Here is a 19,859-nt window from a genome sequence, read left to right as displayed (position 1 = left end):
AGAGCCATTGTATTCTATTCCTTATCCCAGCAAATTTGATATATGCATAAAGATTAAGGGTTGAATTAACCTAGAGACAGACTATCAAAAAAAGCATAGAGAGGAAACAGACATCTGTTGAGAATAGAACCCATTCCAGTCCCCTCTGCAGTCTATCAGCTGTCTTATCAGTTACTGTAAAACCATTGCACTTAAGCAGAATGCTAATTAAGAAGCTTGGAACTAACACATTTAATGTCAAAATAGGATGGTCAAGGGACATCTTTACTAGGGAATATTTAAGAATACAGATACCTAACAAAGAGAAGTTACCATCAATGCTTGCAAGATGCACATGACTTCATCCAGAGACATTACAACTTCTAGAAAAGAGTCATCCCTTATGGTCTACAGTAGAAGTCCTCTGTTTTGCTAATACATTCCGGACTGTACTGAAAGTGCCAGGGCATGGTTGGGCACTTGAAGGATCAATATACTTATACCAGAGGAGATAACATGAGTGCAGACGTATGTGTATGCTTGTGAGCATGCACATGTACTTCTTTATTCTTTAAATTTTGAGTAACATGACAGTCCACTTTTTAACAGTAATTTTTACTTTTCAAAACTTTTCTAATTTCACTATTTGCCAAGATATAGTGACTTAAAATAACAGAAAATAGCTTACAATTCCGCCTTCCTCTCTTTGAACAATCAGTTAATCCCAGGGATGGTTTGAAAAATGCAAAGCAAAATTAGCCTGAGTTCCATTTAGAAAATATATTTGCTTTTACAAAATCACACACATCGTTTTCTAAGATAATGAGATACAGTGAATTTCGTTAAGTTACAAAAGTTAATTTGGTTTGGCAATTTATAGGCTCTAGCTTTCCCGATGAATCAGAAATTTGTTATGGGCTGTTAATGCTGAAAATGTCAGTGGCTTTCTGACTTTTCCAGGAAGCACCCTGACGAAATTTTATCCCAGTCATCATGAATTTTTAAAACAGCATTTGAAAGGTTAAGCCTGTCTGATACTGTTTTTATTTATATAATTCCCTGGCTGGCTAGAATGGTGTTTTCTTCCACCAAATTAGCTTTGTTAAGAAGAGATTTTAGCAATTTCAAATGTCCTTAGGCAATCACATAATAGCAGTGTAGTACCATCCCGGGCGTCCCGACAGCGTGCATGCCAGCACGTTCTGCTGAGTGGCACTATAGGTTATTTATTCAGCCCGTTTGCAAAGGTCTCCTACTACAGTAGTGGTGTGAGTTGTTACATGACATGTTTCCTCCTGTACAATTATTGGAACACGGAAAATTTTTCTTCCAACAGAAGCTCTCCCTGGTAGAATATGTGAGACCGTAGACAGTATTAAAGCAAGAATGATAGTAAGAGTTCATAATTCACAGGCTAGTCCTGGCTTTTTGATACTCTGTGTGCATGATTTTCAGCAAATAAAACTTGTTTTCCCATCTGGAAAATTAATGGGTTGAGTGTTATATTTCTAAAATCTACCTTTCAGAATATTAGTAGCTTATTCTCTGGTTCTTAATGTCTTTCTTTGTCTCTGTATCTATGTATCTATATATCTAGGCATCTATGTATCTATGTATCCATCTATCCATCTACCTATCATGTATGTATGTATGTATGTATGTATGTATGTATGTATGATCTATGTATCTATATATCCCTGCCCATAATGTAAAAAGACTTATCAGAGGGTTTGTTTAGAAGCTGGACAATACGGCTCATTGTCAGCATTCTCCTCACAGCCTGGGCAGCTCCTAATAGTATGGCAGAAGAAGCAGCTACCCAGCAGGAGAAATGGTTTGCGAATGAATGGCAGGGGGAGTACCCACCCACACCAAGTGAAGACTCCCGTGCCACAGAAGGGACAACTGGTAATGGAGGGTTTCATAATGTGGGTGGAAACTACCCTCTGAAGACACTGCACCAAAAGAACCTGCTGTTCAGTGTCTTAATACATTATGTTTAAATAAACACAGACACAGACTGTAAATGCTCTGAACAAGCTTCCTGGCCAGGCATAGATAGAAGCACATGAGAGAAACAGACAGTCTGTCTTTAAGAGTGTGTCTTTCATATCCAGTTTGAGGTATTGCCTAATGAGACAATGACAGAGACCCTATCCAATGAAAAACCCCTTTCTGCTTTGCAAAAATTATTTACTATATAATGTGAGTCTGCTTTTTCCCATATATTTGTGTGAAACATTAGGTTTATAAGAAAGAATTTTATTGAAAATCAAGTATTGGGGGAATTAGATGCAAGCATTACAATAAGAGAGAGAGAGAAAGAGAGAGACAGAGAGACAGACAGAGACACAGAGAGAGATAGAGACAGAGACACAGAGAAAGACAGAGAGACAGAGAGATTGAGAGAGGACACTTGTGTTATGACATTCATTCAGTTTTCCTACCTGTTCTGAATATCTCCTCCAATGTATAACTGTTGAATCTCAATTACAAATAAGCTATTTCTTTCTATTCTGGAACTGCGGGTTTGTGGGAATTAGACTTAAATCTTATCATCTCTGAAGGATGCTGGATGATAGCGTGTCTCTGCAAGCTCCCATGCATGATTCTTCTGTCTGAGTGATTAAATGTGGGGATTCACCCTGCCCTGCAAAGCATGTGCATTCCACGTTATCACCTGGTATCCGTGGGAGATATCTCCATGTTTCCATCTGCAATATATAATCTGATACATAACTTCTCTGCTGTGCATGGCAACTTGGGAATGAATCACCAGTAGAACAGCAGGTTTGGTGACTAGCTCCTTGGTGTGCTTGTTTCCAGGGGATGCTATTGTGATCTTTCTTCCTATACGTCTACAGTGGCACAGAATGGAGCAAAGGCATAGACCACGGTTCCCACATGCCGTTTTTCACTGTTAGAAGGCAATGCTTCTAATGGACTCCATCTGTGCTTCTGTCACGAGGCGTACTCTCACGCATATCACTTGGGAAGCTATTACCTTCTGTCTTCTGTGGATCACCGCCAGCTCATTGTGCATTTCGCTGTGGGACGTGCTTGTCTCAGCGTGACATCATGCACTTGAGCTCTTACACCTCTTTCTGTAGGGACTGTGGCAGGATTACTTCATCTTCCCTTGATGCCTGTAACTCACGCTCTATCCATTACAGCACTTGGTAATGCTTTGCTTCCTCCAACTCACACGCGGGTGACCAAGAAAATGAGCACAAATGAAGCCGCACCTGGGAAAACATTCTAAACTGATGAAGCTCCTTTGTCCTCAGTCCTAGGCAGTGCTCAGTCCTAGGCAGTGCTCAGTCCTAGACAGTACTCAGTACCAGACAGCACTCAGTACCAGACAGCACTCAGTATTAGAAAGCTATTTCCACTATCTTCTCTAGAGAATAAAGCCTTTAAAAAGTCCATATATTCCTGACCAAATACCAATTAACATTTGACAATTGTTTGAACTTCATGGTCACAACAGCCTCAGCCCACAACAGCCATCCAAGTCAAAGAATGACAACACAGAGTCAAGAGGATGCCTCCTGGACTGAATTCTCCGACCCAATATCACACCCAATGAGACAAGGCCATCAAACAGAAAGGAAGGGTAATGGCCTCTGAGGCTTTTTAATATATCATGGCTCTTTTGGGATCAACTATAAGTACCTTTTCCCTTTGAAATGTACCACTAATTTTAGCTCCGTCAAATTTCCGAAGCATCCTCATGTGGTGCAGATACAAGTTGGTCAGGAGTGGGTATGCACATCCATCTCTGTAAAGTCCGTGTCATGGAGGGAAGAACTGGCAGGAAGATTACAGAACAGTGAGTCTTAGGCTAACAAGAGCGGAAGTTATTTTTCCTAAGGGGGAGGTGGGGTGTTGCTTACTTTAAGACGGTCTTACTACACAGCCCAAGCTGGCCTTCAATTCTCAGTGATCCTCCTTGAGTGCTGGGATTGCATATACTGTCATACCCAGCTACAAAAAGGATATTACAACCCCTTTCCCTTTCAAGTGCAAAGATTTAAAAAGAAACAACAAATAATGGATTCAGTGACTGTCTCCATTATAAATTTAAAGATAAACTTGGTTTCTGGTAGAGAAATTCGAGTGGTTAAAAAAAAAAATTGGTGAGCAGTTAACATAAATAAACAACTTAATGACTCGGAAAATTTTAAAGTTATTTACTCTTGCCTCATTTAGGGACGATGTGGTATTGAAGGATTTAGGATTCAGACCACTCTTGGCCTTCCTTGAATGGCTGTGAACTTAGTGGATAGATGATTGTACAGGAGATAAAACCCCTATTTTACTAATGCCTTTCATATTTATTTACCCCAATTAAGAAAGCAAAAGATACTAGTTGTAGTTTTGCGAGAAAGGAAGATTGAAAATTATTTGTCTAATTTTTATATTTAAAAGCAAATTTCCTTTATTGTGACAGCAGGAACCTGATAGAGAAAAATAACAAAGTTGATAGCCTCTGTCCTCTCAGCAGTAAAACAGGAGGAGCACTCTGAGGCATGAGTTGAGTCACATGTTGCTTTGTTTGTTTGTTTTAAGAAAGTATCCTTATCACAGAATTGTAACATTTCAAAAATAACTATTACAGGGATAAATTTTTTTCCGAGAAGTTTCATTTAGATGTAGTTTCTGGATAAAATTCATCAACCATATGGTCTACGTACATTTGACTGAAATACATTCTTATCGTTCAGTGAATATATGTCTCCATATTGGATAACTACAAAATTATCTCTAAAGTAAATCCAAAATTTTACATAGGTTTCTTGTTTAGAAATACTACCTTATCCCAACCTTTGTGAACAGAAAAAAATCTGTAAACAGTCATGTATGTGAGACATGCACTAATTGTGTGAGGTGTCATGGAGACAAAAGGATGTATATTTCATATCACACTTGAAAGAAACTTAAAGTCAACCGACAAAAGAAAACGTTTAACACCATGATAGAGCTGACAACATGAGTCAGTGTCAGTAACGAACAGAAAAATTCATAATTTCCATAATGAACACTAAAAGAAATTTAGAGGACCCCGTACCTACCCAAGACTATTTGAGAATAATGGGTTGAATGTGATTTTTGAAAAAGGCAAAAATCTGGTGAGGAGGTGAGATGGAGAGTTTTTTGAAAAAGAGACTTACGTGAGCAGATCCATAAAGGAGGACTAGCCAAGGAATGGGCACATCATTCTGAATGGATAAATGTGGCCTAGAAGGAGGATGTGTTTAAATGGCCAGGCTGGGAGCATTATGTTGAATTGCTAAAGCACCACAGGCAAGGCCCAGAACAGGTCTATGTGCTTAGCTTCTGTAGGACAGGGCTCTTTCAGAGCCCTCTGGTAAAAACAAACCCACCAACCCAGTAAAAGAACTTTCAAACCTGAAGAAGAGAGAAAGATTATATTCCATGAGTAAACATATCAAGAAAAAGAGGTTAGGTCTCACAGGCAGTCCAGACACCGAGAATTGAGCTAAAGCTGGACTCTACGAGGGTTTCTGGCTTAGATAAAACAGGGCATTCCTCAGAAACTTGTGAAATCAGCTCCCATCTGCCCAAAGGAGTCATTTCCCTTATCTTTGGCAGAAGGGATGTAGGACTTTCCACTGAGATATACCCGTGGCTGAACGCCAAAGCCCACGCTGGCCTCCAAGTACTTGTTACAACATTTCAAAGCCCCACACCCGTCCCCTAGCCCTGCCCTACCCACAGCTGCTCATCTTCCTTACAATGTGCTATTATATATGTGTGTATATATATATATATATATATATATATATATATATATATATATATATATATATATATATTCCCACATTCTCTTACTTTACTCTCTCACTCATGCTCTATTCTCTATTTCTTGCTATCTCACTCCCTCTACCATTCTTCACCACTCTTTCTTTCCTGGCCCTGACCTGATCCAATCTTCTGGTGATGTTCAGTCTGCTTCTTTCTTTCTCTGCTCTGGATTCTTTTAGATGTCTCTGGCTGTCCTCTCTCCCTCCCTTTCTCCCTCCCTCCCTCCCTCCCTCCCCCCCCCTCTCTCTCTTCTACAGTACAAATCTTAACCATATCATCGAGTGGTCATGTCAGCAGTTACTTTACTGTGCCTCCTCACATACACAAGTCTGTTAGCTTCAGCCATACAATGACAAAATAGTTCGCAACACTCGGGAGGCAGAGGCAGGCGGATCACTGTGAGTTCGAGGCCAGCCTGGTCTACAAAGTGAGTCCAGGATGGCCAAGGCTACACAGAGAAACCTTGTCTCGAAAAAAAAAAAAAAAAAGAATTTACTTATACAAGGAAAAATTAACCAGAGTGGATGCAGGCCCTCAGCAGACAAAGCTTTTTTTTTCTGGCAGAGTATCCATTTGAAACTTTGATGGGGGTAACTGGCTTTTCTTCTTTGAAATCTGGATGGTGGAATCAGGTACACAGAGGTCTTGTCTGCCTTTGCTTTTAGCATGTAAAAACTTCAGTTCCAAGGTGGGTGCCCCATAATATCCCATTGCTTCCCACTGGAGTCACTTGGAGCTGATTAGATCTCCCCAGAGGCAGTAGTGTGGGTGGATTAAGTAAATTGTAGAGTTAGCAGTATTGATGGCATTTATGGACTGTTTGGCCTCTATTTCATTCTGAACGTTTTTTTTTTTTTCAGCCCAATAGATTAGTGATAACCATCAGAAAAAAGCAGCCTTTTTAATTACTTCAGGGAAAATTTCACACCACTCAACATTATAATCAGAATCCCCAAGATGCTTCTTGCTTTTATTTACAGGAAGAATGACTCTTATTTGTCCATGGGCATTACCTATTGTCTCACTCTAGGGATATTGGGTAATGTATATATGAATTTTCTGTGCTTCCTTTGTGAAACAAGAACACAAAGAACCAAATAAGGGAAGCCACTGTCTGTTTAAAAACCTTTTGCTGCTGTTGTTTTGTTTTGTTTGGCCTGGTGACAAAATGATGCTTGTGTGTGTTGTCTCTATGTGTCTGACTGTATTTGTCTATATTGAAATGAAGCAAATTCCACATGGGTTACATTTCTGTCCCTTTGCAAAGACCATGAGCCCCATCATGAGCTCTCTCTTCCAGACTAAGCAAAACAAGCAAACAAACAAACAAACAAACAAATGTGATATCTTTCACCTAGCTCCACCTTGAAATGAAAACAGTTTGTATTCTGTGAAATTCTTGGAGAAACGATCATTTATGTCAGTTCTGGTCATGTGAACCTATTTCTTTCCTCTCACCAGGATGAATGTAAACATTACTTGGCTATAAGACATAAATTACCCTCGGGCAATGGCATAGGAAGTAAGACAATAACACCGATTTAATTCCTTCAGATACGGACTTCAGTCATAGTACAACCCTTCAGCCCACTGCAGCTCCAGATTCTCATTTGGTGGAAGACTTGAACAGGACAGGACCACTTTCAGTGACAACTCGTAAGGATGACACCCAGCCCCTTTGTTATCCTGTCTATCTATTTTGCACCTTGCTCACGTTGGTCAAGATGTTACATTTGGTGGCAGAATGGTGCAGTCTTTGCTAGGTGGCTCAGCTCAGCCAGGATGTGAATCTGTTTTTATTGTCTGCTTTCCTGTGGGGGTTATCTTTAAACCAGAATTTGTCCTCATTCAAGGTCCATTCCAGAGCCAATGGTTTTTTATTAACAAAGGGATATGGAGACGTCAATCATTTCCACTTTTCTTCTCTAATTAGTCATGTGAGTGGCACTGGAGATCATCATTAGTAGAGTGATGTCTCTGTGTTTTAACTGGCCCTTTTGATTTCCATCCCTCCTCCAGCCAAAGCAGGAGAAAGATTGCTTTCATGATTGCATAAAGACATATGAGGGCCAGATCATCATAGTGAATAGAGAAATCACACTTAGCTTTCAGAGGAGGGGTGCATGTTGTTAATAATTGACCAAGGTGGCAGAGTCCCTGGAATCAAAAAGAACCACTTGCTGACATCTTTTCTATCATTAAACGTCTGCTAGGAAGAAATATGAAACTTTCAGTACTCTTAATTTTTGCCATGTGTATAAGGATAGCCCAAGGATCAACCTGAAGTCATTCTTAAATTCTTGGCAGAATATAAAAGAAATCCCAAATTATGAAGGCCCCATTTCACTGCTTGCTACACATAATGGGCAGAGTCCTTTATAGGAGCCCTTTAGGCATAGGGAAAAAAGCCAGCAGGCATGTGTTGATTGCCATCAATGTAAATAGCACAGTGTTAGGCATCAAAGGGGCACATAAATAAGCCTATAAATGGCCCTTGCCAATGCAGGACTTGTATTTCCATTTTGTGTTACCGTTGAATTTTTTTTTCTAATGTTAAATTTGGGATTTGCTGAATGCCTGTCTCCTTGTTATATTTGTTTGGTGGTAGGCATGGCTGATGGGTGTGTTTTATGAGGCCTTTGCACCTGCGCCTCAGAGGTCAGTGCCTTTCTTAAGAAGAACACAAAAGGAAAGAACTCAAAACAGTCAAAGTGATTTTAGATATGGGCAACGATTCAATCTCAAATTGATACACATCACTGAGGGCCCTGTGTTTGCCCAGGCAAGCATTTCCTTGGTGCAATGAAGAGAAACCCTTCTACTGGCAAGACCACAGCCGTACTAATAAAGTAGTGACTAAAATGTAATGTTCTCTACAAGGGAGTCATGTATTTCCCTATAAAGCTGCTCTGAGTTCATTGATGGAGATGAGGCTTTTTCCTTTGTATTCACAGACGTATTATATAGCACTATTTTCCTTAGAGTCTAACTTCTTTGTCCTCAACTGGGCAGTCTTGATGGTTAAGGGAAAACTGAAGTTATAGCACCCCTTTCCATGTCTCTGTGATCTTTGTTTCTGGGATACTTGCTGCAACTGGGTCAAGATGGTCCAGGGAAGGCAATGTTTTGGCTTAGGGTTCATATTGGCACCTCACGGAGAGGCAGAGAAGCTAATTGGGGACAAAGCATAATCTTCCTGTATCTTTCTATCAATCAGCAGATGATGAAAGGCACAAATATCATCCTCTCATTGTATCTGTCAATCTGATACCCTATAGCTAGATTTCCCATTAAGTGGGTAACAAAGGATTTGTGTCATGGTTTCTAATTAATTCTAGCTTCATCCCTCATTGAAACAGCACAGAGTCATTCTCAGAACTTCTCTACATCAAATGGAGAGCTGGAAGAAGACAAAGACCATCCAACAACTCCTATTCTGCCATCTAGCAGTAAGGATCATAAAGCCCAACTGGCTTTTAAGCAGAAATCAAGAAGTTATGGGTACTTTGCAGTATCTTTGGTGGTGGTACTTAGTGGTATCTTGATGGTGGTACTTTGCAGTATCTTTGGTGGTAGTACTTAGTGGTATCTTTGATGGTGGTACTTTGTTATATCTTTGGTGGTGGTACTTTGTGGTATCTTTGGTGGTAGTTCTTTGTGGTATCTTTTGTTGTTGTACTTTGTGGTATCTTTGGTGGTGGTACACCCATTGCCTGATTTTATTCATTAATTTTGATCAAAAGGTGTCTCTGGTGGTGGTCTCTGATTCTTCTGCTTTATAGACTTTTAGAAGCCTTTGTACATTAGGTGCAAACTTTTCTGCTGAATTTTAAAGGTATTAGATTAGTAACTTGGTTTAACAAATGATTGTGTCTATAAGATTTCTTTGATATCTCTTGAACTAACATTGTTTCTCCGTGGTATTGGTGACTAAGAAGCAATGCCCTTCTAGCACAGGAAAGAAAAAATAAGCCAGTAGACTCAGGTCTTTTGGATCTTGAACTTATTATTAGAGCCACAGATGGAATGGTTCCATCTTTCCATCCAATGGTTTTTTTCTTCCTCTTACTCAGAGGTGGATCCAATTTAAAAAAAAAAAATCAAAATCCTGAGTACCCGAGTTGACTTCAAAGTCACAAAGGGATAAACAAAGGGTGACTCAGACAAATCTTGTAACAAATATCTCTTTGGGCAGTAGTCACCAAGATCTCTTCTGTTGATTGTTATCCAGCTGGTGTCTTGTTTTTGTTTAGTTCCATTAGCTTTTGGCCTTGGAGAACAAGTAGAAAGATGTCTCATCAACTTTTCCTTCTGGAGACAAGCACATGGTGGGTGGTGACCTTACAGGTGTAGGCTTACCATTGACTCCACCTCCATGCAGCTAGGAGAGGTGGTAAAGACGGAAGAAGAGGTGAAAGTCTTCCCAAAGGTGCAACTACTTCACTGGAAGGCTACACCACTCATTACCCAGACACAATGGAAAATGGGACTCTCATCCCAATGACCCCTACTAAGACTGGGGTCTTTGGTGAAACTGAAGTGACTGTTGCGGCAGATTCCGACTTTAATGCTGATGGCTCCCTATCAGGTAATTTGGCCATTTGTCATCTGGTTTGCTTCTCTGGAGAAACAATATATATTTTTTCCTATTGTAGGGATTATTTTCTGTCCAGGCTGTGATTAGATTACTTTGTGCAATGGGAATGGTTTTCACCATTGGTCATCAATTCTAGTGCCAGGAAATGTGGACTTATTTGATATAAAATAATGCTTCCATTTCCTGGTGTAATATCCATTTATTTTTTTGTGACTTGGTTCTTATGGTAGATTTTCTTGCTTTGTCTTTTCCTTATTCTGTGATATATTAACTTGAAGCATGGGAAATTGATATTTTTATGGATGGAAATGGTTGAATATTAGCAATTTAATTTGATTTAGCAAATGCATCCTGCCTATTTAGTAATGCTTTACCAAACATCCAAATGATTTTCATATATGGTATCTTCACTCTAAAATTTTCTTTAATTGGTGATTGACTAGTTCATTTCATTTTTGGTGATGGGTTGATATATAAACCTTTTCTACTCTTGATGTGCTTCAACATTTATGATTCACTATTAATAAACTGGGACCTGCTTTTATTGTAATGGTAAATATATGACTTACTCAGCTGAGTCTGACATGGACCCAGAATAAAACTTTTATCTCAAGTAAGCAATCCTCTCTACTTCTCTTCTTCATTTCTTTGTTTGTATTAGGAAATTCACACTATAGAAAGGGAAATTGGAAAGTGACCTCTGTGACTAAAAAACTAGAAACCCCCTCCCACTAGTGCCTGTATTCCAGGAACCTTTACCACTCACTGACTAGCACATTAAAGATTAATAAACTTAAATATATAGGTATACACATGCATGCACATATAATTGTACACAGACCTTACCTCCTTCACTCTCCCAAGAGATAGGAAAATGATCTCATGAGAATCCCACATGCAAAACAGATGGCAGTGGTGAAGTTCTGATTGACAGAGGAAAGAAAACACAGGATGGCATATGCTTGGCACCTTTCCTTTGGCTTCCCATTCCAGGGCTTCAAGAAAAAGAGCTTTAAAAATACCAACTTCAGCGGTGTTGGCAAAATCAAACCCACTTACACCCTGAAAGCTTTTGCTTATTTTCCTTATTAATAATCTTCTTTTCTTCATTAAGGCCTCCAAGTACTATTGTTAGATTCCCACAGAATGAATCAAATTTAGGAGTGCCACAAACGTTCCCACGCTAAAATGGCCCCAACGTGCAACTTAGTGGATTTAAATGTGAAATGACAAATCCTAGTTATAGTTTCTTAGGAGGTTTGCAGAGTCCGTTTGCTAGAAAATGGTGCTCTTCCTACCCAGCTAGCGCCCACACATGCCGGTGTTGATGGATTTCCTTCAGTTCTCCGTGGCCTGGTTCTCATTCCCTGCTTTATTCTAGACATTCACAAAGTGTATTGTTGTCTATACAGATGTCTGTATGGTGGATGTAAATCACTGAAACAGGCAATGGCAGCGGTGGCGATGGGCCTGGTGGTGGTGATGGCTTTGGAAATGGTGCCTTTGGTGGTGGGTCGCTCAGTGTGGCAGTTCAGAAAGTACTGTTGTCTGTTATTCTAACTTTTATCCAAGGAACAAAGCAATCTCTCTGTAATAAAGTTATGAGCAACTACAAGCAGCCTCTTCCTCTCCTAACGTGGGGATGGTGATGGGCATCCCACTCTGTTCTTCCTAGGCACCTTTGTAACGATCTATACCAACTTCTAGGCACCCTTGTTCTCTGTGTGTATTTGCTTCTCATGTGATTTGACATTTGGATTTACAATGAGCCACTCCCGAGTTTGTCTCTACCTAGAGCTTTCTGGTGATGGATATTTGAGAAGATGGGATCATATCAGTGATTGCTGAAATTGTGAGCTTAAGGCTACCAGGAAGAGACCTGATAGGCTGTGATCTTATAGTGGGGGATGAGGTCCCCTTCTGTCACAGACCTAGGGGAGGGGAATAGGATGAAAGAGGGAAGAGGGGGGAACAGGAAGATACAAGTGAGGGGGGTAACAATTGAGCTGTGATCTGAATAAATTACTTAAATAAAAATTAAGAAAAAAAAAAAGAAATTGCAGGCTTAACTTTGTAAAGAAAGTATCAATGGGGACTTAGTTTGATACAGATCCCTATATCATCTATGTTTTTCACTTCATATGTTTCCTTCTTCACTTAAGTTTGACATTTCTCCTTTCTGGATAAATAGTTTATTTTTCCACTTGAGCCTTTGCCGTGTTCATTCCTAAGAATCTTTCACTTCAGATTCAGGGAAACCTCTTCTCAGGCTGCTTAGCCTGAGCCAATGCACCCATTTAAGTGACTGTAGGTACCTCAGCCTCCCAACCCTTATCCAAGTGCGAAGTTCAAAGTTCAGCCTCACAAAAGCATCATAACATTTTTTTTTTTCCTTCAGAATATCCCTTAGGCCTGTTCTTGGATTTTCTACGCACATCATATTTTTAATGCTCATCCAAGATGGCCTGGGCTGTTTCAATTTCCTTCATTTTGATTAAGGCTCTGGCCCATGCATCACTGTCTTAAAGGATAAGCACTGACGTCATCGTCATCTCTGAAAACGCAGCTCATAGAAATGAAGAGGACAGCGTGAGTGGGTACGTGGTACTGACTAACTTTCATTGCTTATTATTCTAGGAGACCGAGACTCATCCATGGACCCCAGTAGGGGTTCCCAACCTGTGACTCACGGATCTGAATCAGCTGGTGAGTTCAGTCACTGACTAGTCAAATCACTGAACCCAATCGTTGCTAATGAAGGATGAGTCAGGGTTCCTAGAGAATTGCCTCACACTGTTTGTTTGTTGTTTGTTGTTTTTTTAAACATGTATTTTTGGTCACAGGGAGGAAGGGCTTAGTAAGTCACTTTGCTGGATCCTTCCCCGAAAGTTCGGATTCAATCGGTCTAGAATGGAGTCCAAGCTGTTGTATTGCTAATACACTCCCAGGGATCCTGATACTTCTGGGATGGGCACCATGCTTAGAGAATAGTCTAGAAAAAGAGCTTCTATCTGAAAAGGATTTCGAAGGATTCAAGCAATACTTCTCTGCTGGCTAGTTTTATGTCAGCTTGATACAAGCTGGAGTCAATCGTAGAGGAGGCACCTCAATTGAGAAAATGCCTCTCATCGGATCTGGCTATAGGCAAGCCTGTGGGGCAATTTCTTAGTTAGTGACTGACATGGGGTGGCCCAATTCTTTGTGGGTGGGACCTCTGCTGGGCTGGTGGCCCTGCATTCCATAAGAAAGCAGACTGAATAAACCATGAAGAGCCAGCCAGTAAGCAGCGCTTCTCTCCATGGCCTTTGTATCAGCTTCTGTCTCCAGCCAGGTTTGAGTTGCTCCTGCCTCGGCTTCCCTCAATGGACTGTGATATGTAAACCTTTCCTCTGCAAGTTGCTTTTTGTCATGGTGTTTCATCACAGCAGCAATAACCCTAACGAGGACAACCCCCATTTAACACTGCCTCGTTACAGACTCACTAAGGGGACTCTTCCAACATAAAATAGCTGGCTCTACCAAACTGAGCAAGGTGATCACAGAGTCTGAGATTCGATGTCCTGGCTGATGATCTTGAGATGTTGGCACAGGACACCCTTTAAAGGCCAAATGACAGAAGGGATATCTGGAAATGTTTAGCATAATTCCTGGCACCTGAGAAAGTAGCCAGCATTTCAGAATTTACTATGTGCCAGAAAGACTCAGCGAAGCATTTCATTTGTACACAGAACTATATGTAACTGGTGTCTCTGTTGAGCAAGCAGGCCCAATACCAGTAAATGTAGAGTTTATTTACTATTAACTCATCTAATTACCTTGCAAACCCTATAATATGTGAAAACACTATTATCATCTCCTTATTACAGATGAGGAGACTAAGGGAAGGAAAGAGGACATAAGCAACTTGCTAAGTTGACATGTGAAGAGAGTGGATCCACGTTTCAGGCCTGGGTCTCATATTGTCTCGTCTAAGCTTGGTCTGGAAGAAAATTCTGTAATGACCATGATTACTGCAAGACATGCATTATTAAATAGATTGCTTGCTGTTGGCTGTGACTCAGAGCAGCCCCTGTAAACCTTACTCCAGGCAACAAAATCTGACAGTTTACTTCTAATCCCTAACGCTGAGGTTACAGAGAGGTTCTCTCAGCACTTTCTACTCTGAGCTCCTGACACCCACAAATCTATATGATCCATAGGAGCCGGGACATACATACAAATACGCATCCTCTGCTGCATGAGTTTGGGGCAAGTGCTGCCTCTAGGGTTCAAGTAAATGTAAAGATGGATATTTATATGGTAGCTTTGATAACACCCTCTAAACATGAGTGCTGGGGTGTAGGGCTCATTAGAAAGTATCTTGAAGTAGAGACTGATGTTTCAAGGGTCCTTAGCACACTTGTTCTTCTCAATTTCAGTTTCCTTGTTATTAAAAAAAAAAGATATGTCACTTACCTTGGTAATCTAGGTTTTGTGTGGAACACAAGGTTTTGAGAATGTAAGAGGTTATTGTTTGAAGGCACCATTTCCAATGCCAAGAGAGCCCCACTACGGTAGGTGTGGCCTATGGACCGGCTGCAGAGGTTGTGGCACAGAAGCTTGCCAGAGGTGCCTAATCTCGCCCCATCCATATACACACTGCACCTGGGTCTGAGTTTCTCCAAGCCCCTCCTCCCATTCAGCTGGTTTGTGTGCTCTGTTCACTACCGCATTTCTCACAGTTGGAGCCAACTGAATGATCTCTGTGCCCATGTCTGGGTTCGGCTCCATCTCCAAACTGGTGTGTCCAGTGTCCCGCTTTGCAAAACTTGTTCTCCAGGCCTGTCCTACTCTGGTTGGCCCATCCTATTGGGCTTTTGCATGAAGTGAGAATCAGGTGGGCGGGAGCTGGTCTTTTTCCTTTGGCTCTTATGCAGGTGTCTATTGTTCAAACAGGAGGTTTCATCTTGTGCACACGCCTAGATCTTTCCTTGCTGGGAGCACTTCTTTGGAAAAGGAAAATAAATAGATTATGATCTATTAATGGCCTCCCTTTCAAATATCAAAGGCTGCTGTGAGTCAGACAAAAGAGAGCCGTGGGAGTGACTATACCTTTACAGTGGTTTCCAAGGCCAAAGGCTCTCCAGTTTGGGTGGCTGATATGCCATGACTTGTGCGTGCACAAACTTACCAATTGCCCAGGACATTGGCAGGTGGGTAGAAAAATTGCCTTGGACTCCTTTGAGAGGTCATTCTCAGAATAGGAGGGAGCCTATTGAAGCAGCACAGAGGTTACTTTGCTCTGTTTCATTTGAGCTTTAGAAAATGCATCAAACTACATAAGCTAACCCAATCCTGTATAGTTAGTTTTCAGTGTCCACTCTGGAAAGTCTAAAATTTGACTCTTTCAGATAATATTTTCTCTTAAGGCCAGCTACCTTGGACAATGAGTTAGCCAAAGAGTCTTGCCTAAGCTTTTCTCCCCTTGGTGGCCTTCAAGGTTCCAGAACAGGTTGCTGTTTAGTGTCAAGGAGTAAAGGAAGAAAGAGAACAGAAAACCAAGAAGTTTCTTCTTAAATGTGGTGTCTCCCTTGTTTTGAAAAGGCACCTGGCTTCTGACTCATAGATTGTCTTCTGACAATGCTTCCTTCTAAGTTGGGCTTTTTGTTTATTTCCTTGTTTTACCTTTTGACAATAGAAAGAATTCATTTCTCTACTATGTCTAGACCTTTTATTTATAGACAGAAAAAGCCAGTGAGCCGCCCCCGATACATAAAAAAAAAATTAGTGTTTGTATTAGCACCTATAATATTTGCCCTAGTTTGCTTTCTATTGCTGTGATTAAAACCATAATCACAAAGCAACTTGGGAAGGAAAGGTTTATTTGGCTTTCATATCCTGAGTCCTGGTCCACTGAAGAAAGTCAGGGCAGGAGCCTGGAGGCGGAAACTGAAGCGGATGCCATGTAGCAGTGCTGCTTACAGTATGGTCTCCATGAATTGCTCAACCTGAATTCTCATACCACCCAGGACTGCTTGTCCGGGATGGCACTTCCCTGATGAGCTGGGCTCTCCCATATCAACCATTAATGAAGAAAGTACCCCCATAGACTTACCTACAGACCAGTCTGTTGGAGGCGTTTTCCTCATTCAAAGGTCCCTCTTTGCAGATGACCTGGGCTTGCTTTTACTAAGCTGATTAAAACAAACAAACTAACTAACTAACCAGCATAATTTGCATGCGATTTTTAGATTCACTTTGGGCTTTCTGAAGCATATGAATACAATTAGGGGTATTATTTAAATGAAGATGTTGTTTCTAGAGGTTTGGCGGCACGCTTGAGAATTTGGATTCCTGGTGAGCTCCCTAGTGATGGGGTTCCGCTGGTCTCTGGTACCACAGTTTGTAGGAAAGTTCTTAAACACAGAACATAATAAATACACACAACTACCACTATCATCTACTTTTGTAAGCTTCTGTAAGGCAACAATGAAGTGGTTTCTACTGTGATCCTCACTTTAAACATGAGAAAACAGAGAGTTAAAGATGATGACTTCGCCAGGCACAAGTTGGTAATAAGAGGCGGAGTTAGGTCCTAGCTCTGGAGCTCACCTGAGGTTCAAACACCGCCCATCACCACTCCTTGCAATTAAAATAACATTTTGAACCTCAGCTTAGTCACACTGGACTTTCTCGAGAGGTGAGGAGAGAGATGATATTTGTTGCCTAACACTTAATTAACGTCTCATGTCTTGAAGCTATTTATAGTTTCTAGTGAGGCAGTGGTTGGAGGGGAGCCCAGCAGAACTCTGTAGAGGGAACTCCTGGCTATGTATTCCAAACCTGAGCTGAAGGCGCTTATTGCTTTTCCCCTTAGGACACTCAAGCGGGAATCAAGGTGGTGGGGCGAACACAACTTCTGGTCCTGGGAGGAGTCCTCAGATTCCAGGTGAGTTTCACACCATGAAGCAAACATAAGATAATTACAGCCAGATTCTCAGAATGTCCTTGAAGTGACTTCATCAAAGGCACAACTGGCACCTCCTTGCAAACTTAAGAATAAATAAAAATATTATAGACTTTTTGTAGCCCTCTCTTTTTCCCCTCTAGCTACCCCACATCTCGTCAGTGGATGAGCTCACACTGAGGCCTGCCTCAGAGAACTGATGTATCAATTCTTAAAGCATTCTTCCCACATGAATGGTCACTCAGAGGACCCCAGGGCACACCTAGGTCCTTCATATCTCAGCCCAGTTCCCTCTACATTTCTGGGACTGAGATGAAATGTGTAATTAATCCTCTTTGCATCCGCAGGCAGGGAGGAGATACCGGATGATCTGTATTGGGTGGAGTGAAACATTCTTCTGGTCCCCAGACTACTTTTCCTTAAGGGACAGTCTGCTAATGCAGCCAGAAGAAACATTTTGCAAAGTACTGTAGAGAGGGAGCTGTGAGTTCTGGCTGTTCCATGCTGCCACTGATCACCCGAGGAGGCAGAACACGTAGAAAGAGGGGTGGCCTTCAGGAAACACGTAGGCAGCAGGTGGCAGGCTGGATTCAAGCAGAAGGATTTATTCCAGTGTAGTGAGAAGGTGCTAGAGGCCAGGAAGAGTGGGGCAGGAAGTCTAGAAATGGTGTCTTCCTGAAAGTGTCCCTGCTTTCTTGGGGTGGGCCAAAGGGGATGCACAGCCTGAAGTAAGAGGAAAGAAAGACTTCCAAGAAAGACAATGATGGACAACTTTCTGTCTTTCTTCTTCCTCAAGCCTTCATTTAGTGCACACATCTGGCCCTGAATTGATCCAACCTGTCAATGCTATTGAAGCCTGAGTTTAAAATGTGTGCATAATATTGCATCAGCCCACAAGTGGAACATAAATTAGCAAATAAACTGTAGAAAATATAACAGCAACTGGATGGAAATATAAATCATATTATCTCAATACCCACAAGTATTAAAGCTACAGTCTTAATACATGTTCTTCCCAATATTTTTCCAAAGTAATTTATTTCAAAACTTGCCATGTGTGTGTGCTATTGGGCTAATATTCTCTGCTGGTCATTTCTACCCTCCATATCATTAAATACCTTTTTCTTGAATTATAGCACACAACAAAATGTATGCATCCTGATTTATTTAGTTACTCTTTCACCATTGAACATTAGGTCAGTCTCAACTTTTATTGTTACAAATAACATAATAATGGACATCTTTACAGCCAACTTTGAGGTCCTATAACTTTCTAGAAGTGTAACTGCTAAATCAAAAAGCATGAGTATTTTGGAATCTGTTTCAAGTGGATCCAAATGACTGAAATAAGTGAAAGAAATCTACCTGGTTTTTTTTTTTGTTTTTTGTTTTTTTTTTGCACTCACCATTAGAATGTCCTTCGCCCAGTAGATTATGTACTCCATCTTTGAAGACTGAAATGCATTATTTACATTGAATGAAATGCAAGGCAGATGCTCTTACATAGGCATGGAATGTTTCTGTCAAGAGAAATACAAGGTTTTCTTTAATCTTCTTAACATTTCACCAAAAACATGTACAGGCTTCAACAGGTTGCTTGAGGTGTTTTTGGCAACATTTTTCTTCTGGCAGGATCTGACTGCTCTATCTGTTGATAAAAGATTAATACAAGTCCTGTTAAATGAATATCTGCAGCAAAGGCTGTCTTGGGATATTCTAACTGGACCTGTTGGTCAGACCTCTTTGCAGAGTTGACACTGGTGCTTTTATTTGGAGCAGATCAATTAATTGCCTTTTTATTTTTTATTTTTTAACTTCACAATGTATGTTTGCGAAGCTCACGTATGTCCTTTTGTTTGCTCGCCCCAGAATGGCTCATCATCTTAGCTTCCCTCCTGGCGCTGGCTCTGATTCTTGCCGTTTGCATTGCTATCAACAGTAGGAGAAGGTAAGAGAGTGTCCCGCGCAGCTTTCCACTTCAAGGGCATCATGGGACTTGGGCTTTCTAGCCATGCTGCTCATATTGTGGCCCTTGCAACTGGCAGCCCTGGCACCCTGGGCCTTGATAGACATGCAGGCTTTCTTGCATTGAAGCCTGTCCTTTAAGAGGATCCCAGGTAATCCTGTGCATATCATCGTTTAAGAAGTCCTTCTCTGCCTCATTCTTTGGAGACATAAGACACCTATGATGATTTAGAACCCCTCCTTTTAAACAGTGGTTGAATCTTACTGTTTCTAAATGTTTCGTGGTTAAACCCTATGGTGACTATCTGATAAAAGTTATGAAACAGCTCACTGGGAAGACACATAAAACATATACTTAGCCATTGGCTCACTAAACAAATATTTGCCAAGTTCTTTCAAGACTCAGAATATTGTATGACAAATCAAGAATTAGTCCTCTTCCTTTGACCATTGGAACCCTCTAGAATCTTTGCCCAATGTTGGCATGGCTCTTATGTTTGTTTTGTTGCTTGTTTCTCTGTAAGGGTGTTACTTTGTGTTTTT

At 40.9% G+C, this 19,859-nt stretch overlaps 1 protein-coding gene across 4 annotated transcripts in view; it reads left to right on the top strand.

Moving 5' to 3' along the window:
* The window catches only part of Cd44 (CD44 molecule (Indian blood group)), an 83,623-nt gene that overhangs the window by 55,985 nt on the left and 7,779 nt on the right, over positions 1–19,859 (top strand). Inside the window, exons 11-18 of one of the 4 annotated variants that reach the window (XM_051144233.1) lie at positions 1,768–1,887; positions 3,470–3,595; positions 7,363–7,464; positions 9,168–9,257; positions 10,190–10,396; positions 13,043–13,111; positions 17,262–17,333; positions 19,221–19,299. In XM_051144233.1, the coding sequence (XP_051000190.1) occupies positions 1,768–1,887; positions 3,470–3,595; positions 7,363–7,464; positions 9,168–9,257; positions 10,190–10,396; positions 13,043–13,111; positions 17,262–17,333; positions 19,221–19,299 (865 nt within the window). Of the gene's footprint in view, positions 1–1,767; positions 1,888–3,469; positions 3,596–7,362; positions 7,465–9,167; positions 9,258–10,189; positions 11,127–13,042; positions 13,112–17,261; positions 17,334–19,220; positions 19,300–19,859 lie in introns of those variants that run through there. The other 3 variants (XM_051144234.1, XM_051144231.1, XM_051144232.1) reach the window with 3 other exon arrangements.

This window comes from Acomys russatus, chromosome 4 (genome assembly GCF_903995435.1).
Source record: "Acomys russatus chromosome 4, mAcoRus1.1, whole genome shotgun sequence".
Lineage (NCBI taxonomy): Eukaryota > Metazoa > Chordata > Mammalia > Rodentia > Muridae > Acomys > Acomys russatus.
Note: the sequence above shows the minus strand (reverse complement) of the source record. Positions and strands in the feature narration are given on the sequence as shown.